At 35.6% G+C, this 19941-nt stretch overlaps 3 protein-coding genes across 4 annotated transcripts; 1 reads left to right on the top strand and 2 right to left on the bottom strand.

The window, feature by feature from the left end:
- Positions 1 to 2156: 2156 nt before the first annotated feature.
- On the bottom strand, positions 2157 to 2748 carry LOC133674210 (multiprotein-bridging factor 1c). Its single transcript, XM_062095229.1, has one exon. The coding sequence runs from the start codon at positions 2663 to 2665 to the stop codon at positions 2228 to 2230; it is 438 nt and encodes a 145-aa protein (XP_061951213.1). The 5' UTR covers positions 2666 to 2748; the 3' UTR covers positions 2157 to 2227.
- A 4475-nt stretch (positions 2749 to 7223) lies between these two features.
- Positions 7224 to 11961, top strand: LOC133674461 (ARF guanine-nucleotide exchange factor GNL2). The gene is made up of 2 exons (XM_062095569.1): positions 7224 to 8659; positions 8746 to 11961. The coding sequence occupies exons 1-2, from the start codon at positions 7611 to 7613 to the stop codon at positions 11822 to 11824; spliced, it is 4128 nt and encodes a 1375-aa protein (XP_061951553.1). The 5' UTR covers positions 7224 to 7610; the 3' UTR covers positions 11825 to 11961.
- A 303-nt stretch (positions 11962 to 12264) lies between these two features.
- On the bottom strand, positions 12265 to 16772 carry LOC133674460 (trihelix transcription factor ASIL2). Of its 2 annotated transcripts, XR_009835234.1 has the most exons (3): positions 15430 to 16772; positions 13553 to 13601; positions 12265 to 12605 (listed from the first exon to the last, which is right to left on the bottom strand). XR_009835234.1 is itself a non-coding variant. In XM_062095568.1 (2 exons), the coding sequence occupies exon 1, from the start codon at positions 16500 to 16502 to the stop codon at positions 15435 to 15437; it is 1068 nt and encodes a 355-aa protein (XP_061951552.1). In that variant the 5' UTR covers positions 16503 to 16771; the 3' UTR covers positions 12265 to 12605; positions 15430 to 15434. The 2 variants fall into 2 exon arrangements, 1 of the variants encoding a protein (XP_061951552.1); XM_062095568.1 differs by lacking the exon at positions 13553 to 13601 and having other exon boundaries at positions 15430 to 16771.
- Positions 16773 to 19941: the final 3169 nt, after the last annotated feature.

Genomic DNA, 19941 nt, shown 5'->3' with positions numbered 1-19941 from the left:
TTCCAAAAATGCTACAGTTCAAACGCAAGATGCTTCCTCATCCCCAGCTTCTGAGATTAGCAGAGTGGTTTTCCAAGTACACCTTCACCGTCGAGCATATAAAAGGCACCAAGAACTTGATCCCAGACATGCTCACCAGACCACCCAAAACACAAATATTACTCCTTCCCCTGATTCTTATGGCCTCTTCTTTCAACCTACCTCCACCCAGCCAAGACTTTCCTACTGATGATCTACCTCATCTTGCTCAAGAAATGGTTCTTAACCACACTCTTGACATGCAGGCTAAGGACAAGCTGTTTAGCCTCCAAGACTACCTTCTTCTTAACTATGATATGTCTTTCTTTTGTTTCCAAAGCTTAGGCATCCACCCTAAATATCCTTTCATTCATCTTTTTGCTTTCAAACCCTCTGGCTTGTTCCCCAAAGAACTCTACTTCTTTCTATGGTATTTCTGTCACCTGTACCATATTGCCATTGAGTTTCCCACTGATTGCTTTCTTTCTAGCCTTCTTAGGACTTCTTGGCCAGCGGACTCTTGGTACTATACTTTGAAGTTCCTCACTTGGTTCCACAACCCCACACAATGGATCTCCCTTCTCCAAAATGAAAAAACCAACTGGCCCCATCCTCAACCTTGCTGGATCGAAGTACATCGTAGTGCATCTCAAAATAAGTCTATTAAGCAGGCTTTTGCCCATTTGTTCTCTATTTTCATATTCCACGGGCCTTTCAAAGCTTCAACAGACAATCTGGTTATGAGTTTTCCCCAGGTTACCGTCTACAAAACTCATCCTTACTCCCTGTATGAGCACCCCTTGGACAACCTTCCGGAACTCAGGACTTTGCAGAAAACAGTGTGCCTAAAGAACAACATTATTCCTGATGAAATCTGGCCTAAAGGAACAAATCCTGATGAAGAAATTGACTATGATTTATATGACCCTCAATATTCTGCTCATCTCCATGACCTGCAAATGCGGTACAAAAACAAAAAACTCAAACACATCATTCTAGGCATCCCAACACTTCTGGAACCACATGAGATGGAAATGGTTGCTAATGATGACTATGTGTTGGTCCTACAAGTTCAAACTACTCGAGATCAGGATAACCTATCAGATCAAAATCTCTCTCCAGATCATGAACCTATTGTCGGCTGATGTTCTGATTCGCTTGTCATTTGTATCATAAGGGTATATTATTAAGTGTGTTTCAGTGCTTTCTGATGTAATCAATGATGTAAGCAAATTAAGTGTCCTTCAGTATGATGTAATGAGTGATGTATGCAAAAGCCTCAAATGTAGTATATATAGAGGCTTTGTGTAATGTTGAAGGGCAGAACCTGGAAAGGATAGACACCTCGAAGGAGAAGCCTCTTAAATAAAGAACTTGTTTTTCTAATTCTCTGTTCTTCAAACCCTTTTTTCTATTTACACTAAAAAACTAGAAGCTTTTGATCATCCAATAAAACATGACTCTAGTGAGTAGCTGTTGAATGCCTAAAAGAATGGCCGTGTTAAACCACTCTGTCAGAGTATATGTCTAACAATTGTGGTATCAGATTTATGTATTTAACTTGGAAAAATTTTAATTTTCAATGTATTAAATAAAAAATTTTGATGTTTTTATTTTTAAAAAAAAAAAATAAGTTAACCAGATTTATTTTTCTAACTCAAAATCAAAATCATAATTCAAATTCACTCGAGTTAGTTATCAAATTGGGTTTAAAAACATGACAATATGATAAAATTCTCTCTTAAATTTAACATGGAACATGGATTAAGAGAAGGAACGACTTTGTTAACATGGAGATAGTCTTATGAAGGGCATCCAATCCATGATCTTTTCCAGACACCCGCTCGTCTTATGATCTCGAACAGGACAGTCCTTGTCAATGGCAAAATAACAATTGACACGAACGATCCCTACAAGTTTTACGTAGCTCTCCTTGGATATGACCACCTACAAGAGTGCTTCTAGCTTGTGAAGTATATATATGCCAATTCTCTACTCACTTCGAAGTATTTACATTCGATTGATTGAAGCTCGGAAGCAGATCTCACAACTATTGGTATAACAATTCGGCAAGAAATTAAAATAACATTAACAAACACCAACCAAGCCCAGACTTGATAATTCGAAGGTAATTGGGGTTGCCCATAAAACTTGTACTTTATTTCGCAAGAACACAAACCAAATCCTAACATTACTAATTTACATAATCTCACTTGCCAGTCTTCCCTCTAAGCTTCACGCCTAGCACTCTCTCCATCTTGGCCAAAATAGCTTGGTTAGGCACCGCCTTTCCATTCTCATACTCTTGGACCACCTTTGGCTGCTCATTAATCAGCTTAGCAAGCTCTGTCTGGCTCATCTTCTTCTCCAGCCGCGCTTTTTGAATCGCCTGCCTCACCTCCGTAGAAATCCTGCCCAACGACGCTGGCTCCGTCTCCTCCTCCAACTTCCTGGCATACACCACCGGTGCCGTTGCTTTCTTATTAGACCCAGCGTCGAATTTCTTGATTGTCTGGACTGGAGCACCCGATCGGAGGGCATGGTTCACTACCTTCGGATCGCGAAGGTCTTGGGACTTGGGCTTCGCCTTGTGCATCACCACCGGCTCCCAGTCCTGCTTTATTACTCCTGCTGATCTGCTTGGCATTTTTTTCGACACAGAAATAGAACAATGAGATAAATTACGGGAAATGAGAGAACGATTATGAACAAGGAAGAGAGATGATGAAGGTCAGCGAAGAGGAAGGTTTATATAGGAGGTGAGCTCTCTGGAAGGTTCTGTGCTGGTTTGATCTCTGGAAGGTTCCCGCGGTTGCTTGTGGGTCGATACCTCAAAATTTTCTATATTCTTTCGATGATCTGGCATTTTGTTATTGGTTGATCCCAAAACATTCACGTGCTTGATACGCAAGGGGAGTAAAATATGCATATTTTAAAGCTGTTTATTTTTTTCATTTTTAAAATGCTTTTAAGAAATTAATTTTTTAAAATTAATTTATTTTAATGTTTTTATATTGTTTTGATATAGTGATTTTAAAAAGAAATTTTTAAAAATAAAAAAATTATTTCAATTTTCAAATAAAAAGTATTTTAAAAAGTAACTATTATTGTAATATCAAAAAAATACTCTAATATTTCCTGTATATATCTATTTTATTTATTTAAATGAGTAATTTTATGGTGATTACATAGGAAATAGTGATAACGTATAAATGATTTACAAGGGTTCACTTTAAAGAAATAATGAGATATATGTATAAGAGATAAATACTAAATAAAGACTTTTTATTATTATTCATGATATGAAATTTATATTCTCTCTCATCTTCTCTTTATATTTATTTTTTTATTCAAAGTGGGCAGCATACAACTTTTAAAAAAGCGAAATTCTTGTGAATATTTTTATCAATTTATTTATCAAGGGTTTTATATTCCCTGTTATCTTCTTTTTATGTCTTTTTTTTTTCAAAGTAGATTTTATAAAATAACTAATAGCATTTTACTAATTACTTCTTAAGCATATTAAAATTTTCCCAACAGTTGAATTATTTTTTTATTTATCTCAATCCATCTTTAAAAAAAAAACCATATTAGTTCAATTCAAAAACTAATTAATAAACTAGAACGGTTCAAGATATACATAGTTTTATAGTTAACCCCATCAAGAACAACTCAAGATATAAATAGTAAGAACTCAAAATCAATAATAAAAAAAAACCTATTAAAAAAGGTTTATTTTTTATTGTAAATTTGGTGTTGTGGTGTAAAGTACTTTACAAATGTATTTTTATTTAAAATACATTAAAATAATTTTTTTATTTTTTATTTTTCACATCAGTAAATCAAAATTATTGAAAAGTATTATAAAAATATCAATTTAATATTTTTTCAAGTGAAACGGATTTATTTTTTAAAATAAAAACTATTATACTATCAAACACTCATTTAAAGTTTAAGCACTAAACTTCTCCTTTAATTATCTGTGCTTTTACCACTAGTAAATCAACTACAAGTGTTGTTCACACTGCTACAAATTCCAAGCCTAACACTCCAGTTCCAGATGGCCCTACATTCACTATTGAGGAGTATAATCAGATCATAGTCATGCTCTGCAATGGTAATGGATAGCCATGTATAGCAGGTATCTCGTTAAAATGCAATATAGCATAAACAAGTTCACATTCAACTCTTTGTTGGATTATTGACACTGGAGCAATTGATCATATATCGTATTCACCATCAACGCCCAACACAAATACTCAACATGAATATGTTGGTTTATCAAATGGGGGACAAACAAAAATAAGACACATGGCCTCTATAAAATTATCACATGAACTATCTCTCGATAAAGTTCTTTACGTACCAATATTTCATGTCAATTTATTGTTTGTCAATAAATTAACAAGAACTTTACATTGTATGGTAACATTCTATTCGAATTTTTGTATTTTGCAGGACATGGACACAAGGAGGATGATTGGTCTGGACAAACATTTTGATGGCCTCTACTACATTACACCAAGACAAAATCATCATCTCGCCAACCACATTTACTATACCAATAACCTATGGCATCAACGTCTAGGGCACCCATCATCTGCACCTTTACTTTTATTAGCAAAAAATCATGTTGAAATCATGTTTGATTCCATACATATTTGTGACATTTGCCCTTTAACAAAACAAACTCGTTTACCCTTTGGTCATAGTAAAATAAAAACTTATGCACCTTTTGACTTAATTCATTGTGATATTTGAGGACCTCACAGGCATCCAACACATTTTAGGGCTCAGTACTTTCTTAATATTGTAGACGATTATACTCGTTTTACTTGAGTGCATTTTATGAAATTCAAATCCGACACACAATCAATTTTGAAATCTTTTTTCTCTTGGGTCAAAACACAATTTCAAAAAGACATTAAGATTCTTCATACAGATAATGGTAGTGAATTTCTTTCCATGCACTCTTATTTAGACTCGTGTGGGACTTTTTTTCAACATTCTTGTTCTTACACACCACAACAAAACGGGGTTATTGAACTTAAATATAGGCACCTTTTAAATATTAGTCGTGCTCTTCAATTTCAAGCCAATTTACCTTCAAAAGTTTAGGGGGAAAGTATTCAAACTGCTAATTATCTCATAAATTGCCTTCCCACACCATTACTCTCTCATAAATCACCATACGAGCTTTTGCACAACCCATTGCCAACCTATACGCACTTACATGTTTTTTGATGTCTTAGTTATGTTACCAACCTCACACCTACTAATAAGTTTGATGTTCATGCACGTCATTGTATTTTTCTTGGTTATCCCATTGGCCAAAAGGGTTATAAGTTGTATGATGTAATCACACATAAATTTTTCACCTCACGAAATGTCATCTTTCATAAGCATATTTTTCCCTACACTCCCTCACGCCTGACAGCCAACCTGTAATGCAACTTGTTTATCCATCTCTCGCTCCTACTCTAGATCCACTTCTCATAAAAATTCACCCATCACACAACACCAATCCTTCTGATCCCATTCCCAAACCCATCCTTACAGTCATCGCAGTCACATCAGCAACTACCATAACTGACACCACACCCAAAACTACCTTTCCTTCTACAATCACCGCAACCCCACCAGAAACTGTTGTTACTGTCAGATCCCATCAAGCCACGTAACACTAATCCACCTGTCCCATCAAACCACCAGCTCACTTTAAAGATTACATGGCCCATCACTCAACTTTGCTCCCATCCACAACGACATCCTCATGGTCCATGTTCAGCACACGACATCCACTTCATCAGTATGTTTCCTATTAATGTTTTCCCCTTAAATATTGATGTTTTCTTATTCATATCTCTCACTCGGTAGAGCCTACTACTTATGAACAGGCTTGTCAAAACCCTCACTATATCACTGTCATACAAGCCGAACTCAAAGCTCTCTCAGACAACAATACCTGGAGTTTTGTCCCTCTTCCACCTAGACAATGACCTATCGGCTGCAAATGGGTTAAGTATCAATCTGATGGGACTCTTGAACATTACAAAGCACATCTCGTCGCAAAAGGTTTCACCCAACATGAAAGCATTGGCTATAAAGAGACCTTCACACTAGTAGCCAAACTCATTATTGTATGTTGCCTCTTGGTTGCGGTTGTTGTTAGCAACTGATCTTTACATCAAATGGATGTTCAAAATGCTTTTCTTCATGGTGAACTCCAAAAGAAAATTTATATGTTGCCTCCTCCGGGTTGTCATCGTTGTCATCGACAAGGGGAGAACATTGTTTATCCACTCCATAAATCTTTATATAGGCTTAAGCAGGCATCCAGAAGCTGGTTTGGAGAATTTTCTTTAGCAATATAGACCATCGGTTTCAGTCAATCCAAGGCAAATTACTCTTTATTCACTCAAGCGAAGGGGACTTCACTCACTATTGTGTTGTTATATGTTGATGACATGGAGATCACATATAATAATGAAGCAGAAATTATTAAGAACTTGAAAGTTTTTCTCAGCAGCAAATTTCCAACTTCTTAGTAAGTTGGGAACTATTGATATATATACTCCAACAGGAGGAGGAGTGTTAAAGAAAAGCTAATCTGTTACAAGACAGTGAATTGAGGGGAGTGGTAAAGGAAAACAAATCTCACTAATTGATTCAACGAGATTATAAGATGTCAATGTAATTAGCTTTTATCATATGATCTGCTTACTTGAAATACTAGATCTGCAGTAACACATAATTCCTGTATATATTACTCTTCATGTTTTCACAAATATATAATACAATATACATAATTCTCAACTTCTTAGTAATGTTGATGATTACGATGTTTTCGGCGCATTGTTTTGCATGTGGCATGAGTGGAAGAGCTTGTGTGAATCTTGTAGCTGAAAGAGTAGAGTAGATAGAAAATGCATGTTGTCTTGTAGAAATCCCTATCTGAAGATGATATATATATATATATATATATATATATATATATATATATATATATATATATATATATATATCTTTTATACCTTGTTATTATGTTGTGAAATGAGAAGGGAGATCTGGGAAATGAAAATTGATGCAGGAATTGGCTTCTGCAGTGCTAAGGGATGCGGAATGATTTTCCTTGCCCGCCTAGTCTCATAAGCGATGAGGTTGCTCAATCCTGGTATTGTCAGCCGATTCAATTACTTCTTTAGGCATATTCCTCAAAAAACTAGGAGATATAAATGGCTTCAAATAGTCCTTCTTAACCATACAAGTTTTTGCCATCCAAAGATAGGTTAAATTATCCTCTTGTTTAGCACCTTTCTCCTGAGTTCGCCACATTTTTTACAAGTGTCAGGATATTCATTTCCAGGTATGACTTCCACCTCAAAATCATTTTTTTCTATTATTCTCAGGAAGCAGAAGAGGGATTGAAAAATAAAAAAGAAAAAAAGAAGGCTATATTCTCAACCTCAACCTCAACCTCAATTTCCGTTTTTTGTTCGTTTTCGTTAGTTGATTATAGGACCTCAACTTCCTTTCCTAACCGTTTTTATCGTTATTTTCCCCTTGGTGAGTAAAACAAGAAAAAAGAAAGAATGGAGTCAACAGGAGGAGAGGAAGAAGAAAGAAAGCTATGTAAGTCATACCAACAGAAAAAGAAAAGAAAAGAAATTACCTCCGCCTGCATGTTGAACACCGAGCTGGGCGCTGTCTTGGCCGTGATGCGGCGGCCGCAACAAGAACCGTCCTTCTATACTTCAGATAGTCAAAGCGATACCAATATTCTTAATTCCTTGAAATCTCTGCGTTCCTTAATCTTCAATCCTCAACAAGAATGGCAAACCATAGATCCCTCCATTTATATCTCCCCATTTCTCGATGTGGTACAAGGCGAAAACATTCCCGCAGCCGCCACAATTGTTGCACTTTCGGCCATTTTGAAGATTCTCAGGCTCGAAATCTTCAACGAGAAGACCCCTGGAGCTAGAGATGCAATAACTTGTATTGTAACTGGGGTTTCCACTTGTCGCCTTGAAACTACAAACCAAGCATGTGAAGAAGCTGTGATGCTGAGAATTCTACAGGTTTTGACAGCAGTCATGAGACACAGCGCTTCAATTTTGCTTTCGAATCATGCTGTTTGTACCCTGGTGAATACATGTTTCCAAGTTGTTCAACAATCAGCGAACAGGAGTGATTTGCTTCAACGCAGTGCAAGATATGCAATGCATGAAGTTTTACAGGTTATATTTTCGAGGTTGTTAGAAATTGAGGTAAAACCCGAGCAATGCGAGTCTGATACGGAGGATGTTGACGATGGCACCGATTCAGATTCTGGTTATGGAGTTCGCTGTGCTGTTGACATCTTTCACTTCTTGTGCTCATTGCTTAACGTGGTTCAGGTTGTGGAGACAGAAGGGTCTACATCTCATGCAGCTGATGAGGATGTTCAGCTTTTCTCCTTGGTTTTGATAAATTCTTGCATAGAGTTGGGTGGACCTGAAATTGGGAAGCACCCCAAACTCTTGAGGATGATTCAGGATGACCTGTTTCACCATTTGATCCATTATGGAACTCGATCAGCCCCCCTTCTATTCTCCATGATCTGCAGTATTGTTTTGAATATTTATCACTTTCTTAAAAGGTGAGATTTGTATTTCTGTAGTTATTGATTATTTATTTGATCCAAAACTTTTTTTTTCTGAGTTATGTCTGTGTTTAATTCTGCAGGTTCATTCGTCTTCAACTAGAAGCCTTTTTCAGATTTGTAATACTGAGAGTAGCTTCTACAGGATCTTCAGTTCACCTCCAAGAAGTTGCAGTTGAAGCAATTATAAATTTCTTGAGGCAATCATCATTTATAATGGAAGTGTACGTCAACTATGACTGCCATCCTACCTGCCTAAGTGTATTCGAGGAGATTGGAAAGTTGCTATGCAAGCTCGCATTTCCAGGGGCTGTCCCTTTGACCACCATACAAGTCCAAGCCTTTGAAGGTCTAGTGATCATAATGCACACCATCGCGGAGAACATTGACAATCAAGGTGATTCATGTCCTTTTGGATCATATCCAGTTGAAATTACCGAGTATAGACCCTTTTGGGACGAGAAGTCCAAAGACGATTTAGATTTGGAGACTTGGGTAGAAGACTCAAGAATAAGGAGAACACAGAAAAAGAAACTGTTGATTGCTAGGGACCATTTTAATCGAGACGAGAAGAAAGGTTTGGAGTACTTGAAACTTTGCCAATTAGTCTCAGATCCAGCAGATCCAAAAGACATTGCTATGTTCTTTCGCTACACACCAGAACTAGACAAGAACATGATGGGAGATTATCTTGGTGATCCTGATGAGTTTCATCTTCAAGTTCTTCGAGAATTCGCAGAAACCTTCGGATTTTCAGGCGTGATTCTTGACACAGCACTCCGTACCTATCTCGCAGCCTTTCGGTTACCAGGGGAATCCCAAAAGATTCAGCGGATCCTTGAAGCATTCTCGGATAGATTTTATGACCAACAATCCTCAGATATATTTGCTAGCAAGGATGCAGTCTTCATCCTTTGTTACTCCCTCATAATGCTCAATACTGATCAACATAATCCACAAGTTAAGAAAAAGATGACCGAGGAGGAATTTATCCGGAACAATAGAGCAATCAATGGGGGGCAGGATCTTCCCAGAGAGTACCTTTCTGAGCTTTTCCAATCAATCGCAACCAATCCAATCGCAGTTTTTGGTCAATCTGGTTTGCTAGTGGAGATGAACCCAGGCAGGTGGATGGAGCTGATGAACCAATCCAAAGTTATGCAGCTCTACATCCAATGTGATTTTGATCGTCAGCTGGGAAGAGATATGTTTGCTTGCGTAGCAGGTCCATCAATTGCAGCTCTTTCTGCATTCTTTGAGCATTCTGATGAAGATGAGATGTTCCATGAATGCATTGAAGGATTGATGTCAGTAGCTAGGATAGCTCAGTATGGCCTAGAAGATACACTTGACGAGCTCATTGCCTCGTTTTCCAAATTCACTACATTGCTAAACCCTTATGCCTCTGCAGAAGAAACATTGTTCGCTTTTAGCAATGACATGAAACCAAAAATGGCTACTCTTGCCATTTTCACCATTGCAAACAGCTTTGGAGATTCAATTCGAGCGGGCTGGAGGAATATTGTGGACTGCTTGTTGAAACTCAAAAGGCTTAAGCTAATTCCTGAGTCTGCGATTGATTTTGATAATGCTGCCTCAGCAAACTTAAGTACTGAAACAGGTGTCATCTCTCCCTCCCACGATCCTAAATTTGGCGACAATCAGACTCCTAACGCTATTAGTCGGTTCTCACAATTTCTATCAGTAGAGAGCATGGAAGATTCATTATCTCTCGGAATGAGTGAATTTGAGCGAAACATCAAGATTATCAAACAGTGCCGAATTGGGAGCATCTTCAGCAATAGTTCAACTTTACCTGAAGACACTGTGCTGAATCTTGGGCGTTCTTTGATATTTGCAGCGGCTGGGAAAGGTCAAAAGTTCAGCACCCCAGTTGAAGAGGAAGAGACAGTTGGGTTCTGTTGGGATTTGGTAACTGTCATTGCTTTGGCCAACATTCACAGATTCCAGACATTTTGGCCTTCATTCCATGATTATTTGCTAGTAGTTGCTCAGTTTCCTCTTTTCTCCCCTATCCCATTTGCTGAAAAGGCCATTTTATGTCTTTTCAAGGTATGTCTCAAGCTTCTTTCTTCATCCAGAGCTGATAAAATCTCAGAGGAGTTGATTTTCAAATCCATAAATTTGATGTGGAAGCTCGATAAAGAAATTCTTGACACATGTTGTGAGTCCATAACAAATACAATAAGCAAGATTCTTATTGGATATCCGGAAAATTTACAAACTCATCTTGGCTGGAAATCAGCACTCCATATGTTATCTGTTTCAGGCCGACACTTGGAAACCTACGAGCAAGGTGTTGAGACTTTGATCACCTTGATGTCTGACACTGGACATGTTTCACGTATAAATTACGCTTATTGTATTGATTGTGCATTTGGATTTGTTGCACTCAAGAACAGTCCGCTAGAGAAGAACCTGAAGATACTAGACCTTCTATCAGATTCAGTGAATTTACTTATCCATTGGTACAGAAATTACTCTGATCCGGGAAGTAATCATAGCATGGTAAGCAATGCAAGCAATTCCTCGGTTGAGGACATCATAAAAGGTTCTGGCAACTATACCATGAATCTATTTATCAAACTCGGTGAAGCATTTAGAAAAACCAGCTTAGCACGACGAGAAGAGATGAGAAACCATGCAATTGCGTCGCTTCAGAAAAGTTTTACTTTGGCCGAGGAGCTTGACTTCACACCAGTCAACTGCATCACTTGTTTTAACCTGGTTATATTTGCAATGTTAGACGACTTACACGAAAAGATGGTGGAATATTCAAGGCGTGAGAACGCAGAAAGGGAGATGAGAGGTATGGAAGGAACTCTAAAACTTGCAATGGAGCTCCTTACAGATGTTTACATGCTGTTCCTTAAGCAGATAGCAGCCAGCCCTGGGTTTAGGACTTTCTGGCTGGGAGTTTTGAGAAGAATGGATACATGTATGAAGGCGGATTTGGGAGTCTGGGGCGAGACAAAATTGCAACAAATAGTACCAAGTTTATTGAGAAGGATGATCACGAAAATGAAAGAAGAAGAAATTTTAGTGCAAAAGGAGGGTGATGATCTCTGGGATATCACCGACATTCAAATACAGTGGATTGCTCCTTCACTAAAGGAGGAGCTGTTCCCTGACGAAATATAGATGAGGACTTCCGATCCATCCATCCACAGCAGAAATACAGTGAGGCAATTATTTTCTTGTAAAGAAACTTCACTTGTGGTTGCAATACATTTGTTTTGAAAAAGATTAGTATTTTTAGCGGTGCCGTTTGACAATTACTATATTTGCAAGTGGATAAATATTTAAAGCTTAGTAGAGAAGACAAGGTAATCATTACACTAATGTTTTCGCCTTAACTACCCTCAAGGAACTATCATTTCTTCCTTGATCTCTTTATGAACATCTAGGCTAGGGAGGGGGGCATGAATTTAGCAGGCAGGCAGGCAGGCAGGCAACCATCTCCCAGCTAAAAATGGAATATCCGTGTGATTCACCAGAAAAGATTACTTTTTTTGTCCTTTCCTTTTTTGTTTTTCACTCTCAGCCAGAATTGCATGAACAAACATGGAATATCCGTGTGATTCACCAGAAAAGATTACTTTTTTTAGCTGTTGATTCAACGAGGCTACTCAGATTACATAATACTGGCATCTTAAAAGGAAATGTCGAACAGCATAAATCGTTATCAGTTCTTTAACAAGTAGAACAAGAATCTAAGCTACCAATGAAATCCCAACAATGAGAAAATGCATGTGAGATCTTTAATACATAACTTCCACATACCCATTAAATTCTGAAAAACCTTGGAAGTCCAACATAGCTAGGCTTTTTGGTAAACTCTGATTAAAAGCAGTTCTCTCTCCACGCATTGTTCAAATTTCATAAGAAACTTCAAATGCCAAGAACACGGCCTTCAAAATCACTGTTACAAGAATTACCACAATATTTATCATAATATAGGAAAGGGTAAAACATTATAAGAAATTGCAGACACTAAAACTTAATAAAGTAGCACTGGTGTCTTGAACAGCCCAAAATATAAACCAAATTTAAAATCTAGCAAACTATTCAGGTCTCGCAAGCTAAAAACAAGAAAGAAAATGCATCTACTTCAAGAAAAATCAGTTATACAATCAACAAAGCCTTTAAATCACCGCATGAAACAAACATAATAAGTCTAAGGGTAGCTCATAGGTTGACCCTCACATTATTACCAAGATAACTTGACAACCATCAACAAAAACACATTCCCATCATACAACGAAAACTTCACAGACAAGTTTCCATACCTTAATTTATCAGCATCTACATGCAACTGAGCAAAAAAGTCAATAAAACAACCAACTGCAACTTCTTTTCAGGATCACTCTTGCTCAACATGAGTTCAAATTATTTTCAAAGAAAAACTCTCTCCACAAAACATGGTCGCATTCCTGATGACCTTTTTGTTTTGGGCAGGAGAATTTATAGTTTTAAGGACAGAATATAGGAACAATAAACAAGACTCATCTCAGAAATTCAGGCACTCCAAATAGAGAATTACAACACCAAAGGAGATTTTTTTCTAAAATCCCATAGATCTCCAAAAGCATGCATCCATCTAAAGGAAATTTTGAAGAACAACATTGCATAATATTCATATGGCCGAAACTTTAATGTACAGGAACTTTAAATGTTTCAGAGGGAGCAGCATTTACTATTGAAAGATCACACGCCCTGGAAAAACATCAGCATTTACTATTGTGTTGTATTGTCCAAATTTGCCATCACATAATATTCAGGTCTTCTAAAACTTCAATGTTTAGCAACTTTAAATATTCGAAAAAATCAGCATTCACTGTTACTAAATCAGATGTCATGGAAACTTACTGTACTCTACTGTCCAAATTTGCCAACCACAATTATCTGCCATCCTAACCTGTCATTTCAACAAGTAAAAATATATTTGATGTTTCTTGCCAGGGATGTTGGTATACCAATAATTTCCATTCTAACTGAATCAAGAAAATATGTTAATGTTAAACCTACTATGATGTCTTTGCCCTAGAATGTTAATCACTGATTCATGCTCTCTTCATATCAAGAAGAAACAAAAATATGTAATGCCAGCTCTTTTCTGTTTCCAACAAGTAAAAATATATTTGATGTTTATTGCCAGGGATGCTGGTATACTAATAATTTCCATTCTAACTGAATCAAGAAAATATGTTAATGTTAACCTACTATGATGCCTTTGCCCTAGAATGTTAATCACTGATTCATGATCTCTTCATATCAAGAAGAAACAAAAATATGTAATGCCAGCTCTTTTCTGTTTCCAACAAGTAAAAAATATTTGATGTTTATTGCCAGGGATGTGGGTATACTAATAATTTCCATTCTAACTGAATCAAGAAAATCTGTTAACGTTAAACCTACTATGATGCCTTTGCCCTAGAATGTTAATCACTGATTCATGCTCTCTTCATATCAAGAAGAAACAAAAATGTAATGCCAGCTCTTTTCTGTTTCCAACAAGTAAAAATATATTTCATGTTTATTGCCAGGGATGTGGGTATACTAATAATTTCCATTCTAACTGAATCAAGAAAATCTGTTAATGTTTAACCTACTATGATGCCTTTGCCCTAGAATGTTAATCACTGATTCATGCTCTCTTCAAATCAAGAAGAAACAAAAATATGTAATACCAGTTCTTTTCTGATTAAATTAACGTCTCTTTATTATCAGGCTTGCAAGCACTGTATGCAAATAGAGAAAGGTTTATGATACCATTAATAAATCTCCAATTTCGAGTTAGCTCTCAACTTTTCAGACTAGATAAAGGAGCAGGTCCGATCAAAGAATTCAAGACAACTCTTTTCTTCACAGTGAGTAAGAAACACAAATATGTAGGATAAGAATGACGACACCATTAATAAATCACCAATTTCAAGTTAGCTCTCCACTCAGGCCAGATCATAGAGCAGGTCCAATCAAAGAATTTAAGACAAAACTCCATTTGTCATACTGTCCATATTCCATAAGTTGTTTATATGCACAATCAAATTTTCCAATCATTTTTATCTTCACATTTCAGAAAATCAACTTGAATTTAAATAAACAAGTTTAGTTGCTGAACTTTCAACAAGGTCAATACATCCATCTGTTTCTTGCAAATCAATTCCTTTCAAGAAATGTCAAGATTCACTTCAACTTCTCAACCATTTTGTGCCCTGTGACACTCCATTCTATTGCTTCATTTCCTTTAATTTTTTTTCCAATTTCCTATGTTTACTTATGAGGATAAAATTAATCAAGTATAATTAAGAAATTCTGTATGCAGCGTTCCCTCACCAACACTAAATGCTTCGCATCACATAGGACTGGCAGCCAAAATGGAGAGGCAATCCCAGTAAAGAATTTCAAAAACTGTTTTACTCAATGCTGCCAAACATTGGAAATTATGAATATATGGTATGTCTACATTCACAGCTAATTTAGGTTAGACATGTTCTTAAATTTGTTAAAGAAATATGTTCCCCAACATAACTTTACCTGGCAATTATTGTAACTCCTTACTTCAAGCAGGGCAAAAATAACCAAATTAAGCCAGCAATCAAAACTTCAAGCCAAACAAGGAAATAAAATGTGCAGAAAATCAATCCTATTTATGTCAATTACTCAACAAAACTCCCAACAGAAAGAAAAAAGATCAGTTACCAAAACTAAAACACAACCATTATGTAAAGTATGCAAACACCTACCTATATTATTTGCTGATATTCCCTCCAGAAACATCATCATCATCAGAATTGTCTTCATCCTCCTCATCATCATCTTCTTCTCTTATTTTGGCAATCTCAGCCTGCGCCCTATCCAAAATTTGCTTCTTCTGCAACTCCAAATCCATTTGAAACTCAATCCTCATCCTTTCCAATTCCATCATCTGCTCCCTCTTACTACTCTCAATCTTCCCATATATCTCCCCAAACTTCTGCACCGATTCAGCCAACACTCTCAACCCCTTCATCCCATCATTCCCAGCACTCCCTCCTTCCTCTTCTTCTTCTTCTTCCTCCTCCTCCGACTCACACGGACTATCCCTCATCTCATCATTCATATTGGCACGATCCAAATACACGCGTGTATCCATAAAAACGTACTCTCCAGAATCCACTCCACAAGCTAAACTAAACCCACCGACAGTTCCAGATTCTTGCTTCATTAACATATCCATTTTATTAAAATAAGCCCATTTGCTAAAATTGCCCCCTTTAGCCTTCTCTTTTTTGTACCTCCTCTTCAAAACATCCATCATTTGCCTACACTGTGCTTCATTTCTTTCGATCTTCGAAGTCTCCGACACTTTCTCAGCAACATCAACCCAATCTTCAGATCTTAGGCTGTTCCTTCCCAATTGCAAGAATTTATCACCCCACACCTCCAAAAGAACAAATTTCTCATGTTCGCTCCATTCCACGGCAGAATTCCCATCTCCATATGCCAATAATCTGGGGTTTCTCGGAGCAAATTCATAATTCGAAACTGGGTTTTTCAGCCTTTGCCTCTTTGGGTATCTTTCAAAACCCTCTTCGTTTCGTTGAAACCTGCGAGCATAGCCGCCTCCAGGGTTGTAGCTGCTGTCGTTCTTGTCCAGGAATTCATCGTCCAACTCATCGCCGTCTTCGTCAACGTCAAGGTAATCGTAATCGTAATCGTAATCGTAGTTGTAGTGAAGAGTTGGGGTTTGGCGCTGAGGATATAAAGGGTGTTTTTTTGATCGATTCATAGAATAAGATTTTGGTGGGTACCTTGGATCGTCTTCAATGTAGTCCATTGCTTCTCGACTTTTCGTTGTATCACCTAGTTGTACTTCATTAGCCTTATCTGGGTAAGCAAAAGACACAACAGGCAACGAATTTGGGGATTGCTCTGGATATGGGAATGGTGGAGCTGGGGGTATCAACAACAAGAAGAAACGGGTAACAACGAAGAAAGTAAATTGAAACCAAGGCCCAACCAAGGGAGCCAATCACAATAGGGTCTCTGGCAATTTCACCCTTCCACTACTTATTTTCCATTCCCTACCATCTTCAGATCGGAATTTTATACAATTTGTTTTGACTGCCTCAAGTTTTTTTTTTTTTTTTTTGTGCGTGTGATGAGTCGTTCAATTCTTTTATCCAAAGCCCCCCTTTTCCATGCTCATTTATTTCTTATTTTATTTTGATAAAAACATATTTTTTATTAAAAACATGATTTTTCAAATAAAAATTTATTGCAATCTTTAAAGCAATTTTCAACAAGAAAAAAATTAATGTTTGATTATTTTATTTGATAAAAATAAAAAATAAAAAAAATAATTCATTAGGGAAATAATATAAAAGTCAACCAAAAATAAAAATATTTTTTTTATTTTCATTTAATATTCATGTGCAATTTTTTTGAACAACTGGGCATACCAATTTCATATATAATCATTAAAAAAAATGCAAATATGACGATAAAAACAATAATCTTGGCATAATTAAATGGTTTTTTAATTATACTTATTTATTTAAATAGGATTTTATTTTAAAATATCAAAAATAATTATAAACAAAAAAAAAAGTAGAGGAGTGCCAAGAGAATTAAACCCACACGGCCACACGCCTAGTCTTAAAAATATGGCCCAAACATGTCTTAGGCTTAAAAGGCAAGGTATATGCATTAGGCTTTTAAAAATAAAGTTTAGGCGCTTATAGGCTTTCAATCCTAGGCATGTCCAGGCCTTGAAGAGTAGGCCTTCACCATTTTCTTTTTCTTTTTTTGATAGCGAATAATGCATCACCTGCTAGAACAGTTTTTCATCACCTTTGATGATGAGAAAATCAAGGTCTGGATTTCTAAACTCTTGAAACCCAAATCTCAAGCTATTTTCATTTAAAAAGAAAAAAAAAACATCATAGAAACTTATAAAATTTCATTCCCAACCATTAAACACATTTTAATAAGCTTAAAATCTCAAAATTAAATTAATTTTTTCAAATCATTTTCATACCTAGCATCGCGACGACCACTCTCTTTTTTTTCCAAGTTTTTTTTATAGAGGAAGATGTGAAAGGTATGAAACATGAATGAGATGTAAAGGATTTAACATTTAATATTATGATCATTAGAAATTCTAACTGGTCTGATGCGAACATCATGAATATAAAAGTCCAAAAACCTATAGTCCAACCAACTTTTCCACTGAAAGTCTCAGACTTCTGATTGAGCTTGACACTATAAGAACTTGTACCGATACTCCAAGATTATAAGTTATGCGATCTGAACTACATCAAAAGATCCATTGCAAGTTTCATTTATCCAATTATAAGATCAAGGGCAAAGAAGCTTAAAGGTGTTTTTAATGGGCTTTTTCATAACATTAGGTCAAGGTGGATTTCAAAGATATAATATCAACAAGTAAAGATCAGACCTTAATCAATTTAATTCATGCATAAGAGGGATCTGATCAATCTACTTCATGTGCTAATTAATTTAAGCAAATAAAGGCTTATTTTTTCTAATGCATGATTTTACTTTAACAAGCATAATTTTTTATCCAACTGTTGGATCGTGCTAAGCTTTTATCATAAGTTTCTAGATATCTTATTCTATATTGGGTTACATTTTCAGGGAAATCAGACTTTAGAAAAACTTAGCGAGAAGGTCTAAAAACTACTGTACAAAAATTGTATTAGTTTTCTAGTTGATTTATGATTTTTTTTTCTATTTTATTTAAAACTTTTTTATTATTTTTTCAGTATTGTTTAGGGTATTTTTACATAATTTAAATATAATTATTTACCTTGTATTTAGGTTTTTTTTGTTTTAACAGACTTTGATTTCAAAAATTATTATTGTGTTTGAGAGGTTTAGCTCATACTTTTTTGTTCTTCATTGAACTACTCTAACTTAACAAAGAATTAACCAAATTTTATGGCATCTTTTATACTTCTCATTTGTTTCTTTTTATAGATGTTGGGTAGGGGTACAGTTATTTATAGTCTTGGTATCTTGGTATAAGTTATTATTGTGTCAAGCTCAATTCCAAACCTGATCTTAGCTTTCTTGAGAAGAGTCAATTTGACTACGGATTTTTGTATCTTTATATCCATAGGATTCACATTAATTGGTGTCAAAGCAAGGCTTTAAAATTATGTTTTATATATTTTTCCTTCAAGTTTTCACATACTTCATTGTTGTCGAGTTATTTATCTTCTCTAAAAACTAGTTGCGGCATCAAGTTAAAAAAAAAATATTTGTGATCTTGATTTAATAAAGTCTTATAAAAAATAAAAAAGAAGAACAAAGAAAATCGCAAGAAAAGATATTTTTAGGGTTTTCTGCAAATCTTAATTCAAAGAAATATAGATGATGAGAAAGCAAAATGTCATATTTCTCTCTTGTAATGTTTAGTATTTTATACTTATTTGATGTCTAAATATACTAATTATTTTTATATTTTGATTTAGGGTGCAAATGGAGGCGTTAAGGGAAAAATAAAGTTAATTGGGCGATTTCAACATAACTTTGTAATCCGAGCATAACTTTCTCATACAAGCTCCAATTGAGATGATTTAAAGTGCTATGGAACCAAGAAAACAGATCTACAACTTTCATGTTTTGAGTTTAGATATATATTTATTGCATCAAGGTGGAAATTGGGCATGAATGCTTTGCACCTGTACTACCAACATATTGGAACATTTTTTGGCTTGCAAATTTAATATGATGTGAATTTATTTTTTGAAACTTCCAGATTTGGTGAATGAATTTTCAGCTAAAGACATCATTTTCCTTGTTATAATAGGACTTTATTTTATTTATTTAATAATTTCATTAAATATTCAGATTTAGTGGTTATTAGTGGAGGATAATATTAAGAGTATTGCTAGGAGATTTTGTAGGCTTCTAAAACCAGAGAAAACATGTAAAAGAGAAGGGAGAGATGAGATCATAATTCTCTCTTCCCTCTTTTCCCTTCCTTCTTCTTTATTTTTTTTTTCTCTTTTGAGTTTTCATCATGGTACTATGTAACTAAATTTTTTTTGTTAAAGAAAATAAAACCTCAAAATCAATAAAACTACAAGATCTAATTTGTTTCCATTGTTTAATTTATACTTTAAGTATTAAATGTTATTCAATGTCTATTTTTATAATTGTCTTATTTAATTACTAGTTTATTATTCATTACAACCTACTGCTAGGTCAGATATCAAATACATAATTGTTTGATCTTTAATCTGTGA

The sequence above is a fragment of the Populus nigra genome, chromosome 15 (genome assembly GCF_951802175.1).
Source record: "Populus nigra chromosome 15, ddPopNigr1.1, whole genome shotgun sequence".
NCBI lineage: Eukaryota > Viridiplantae > Streptophyta > Magnoliopsida > Malpighiales > Salicaceae > Populus > Populus nigra.
The sequence above is the reverse complement of the archived record's forward strand: the minus strand, read 5'-3'. Positions and strand labels throughout refer to the sequence as shown.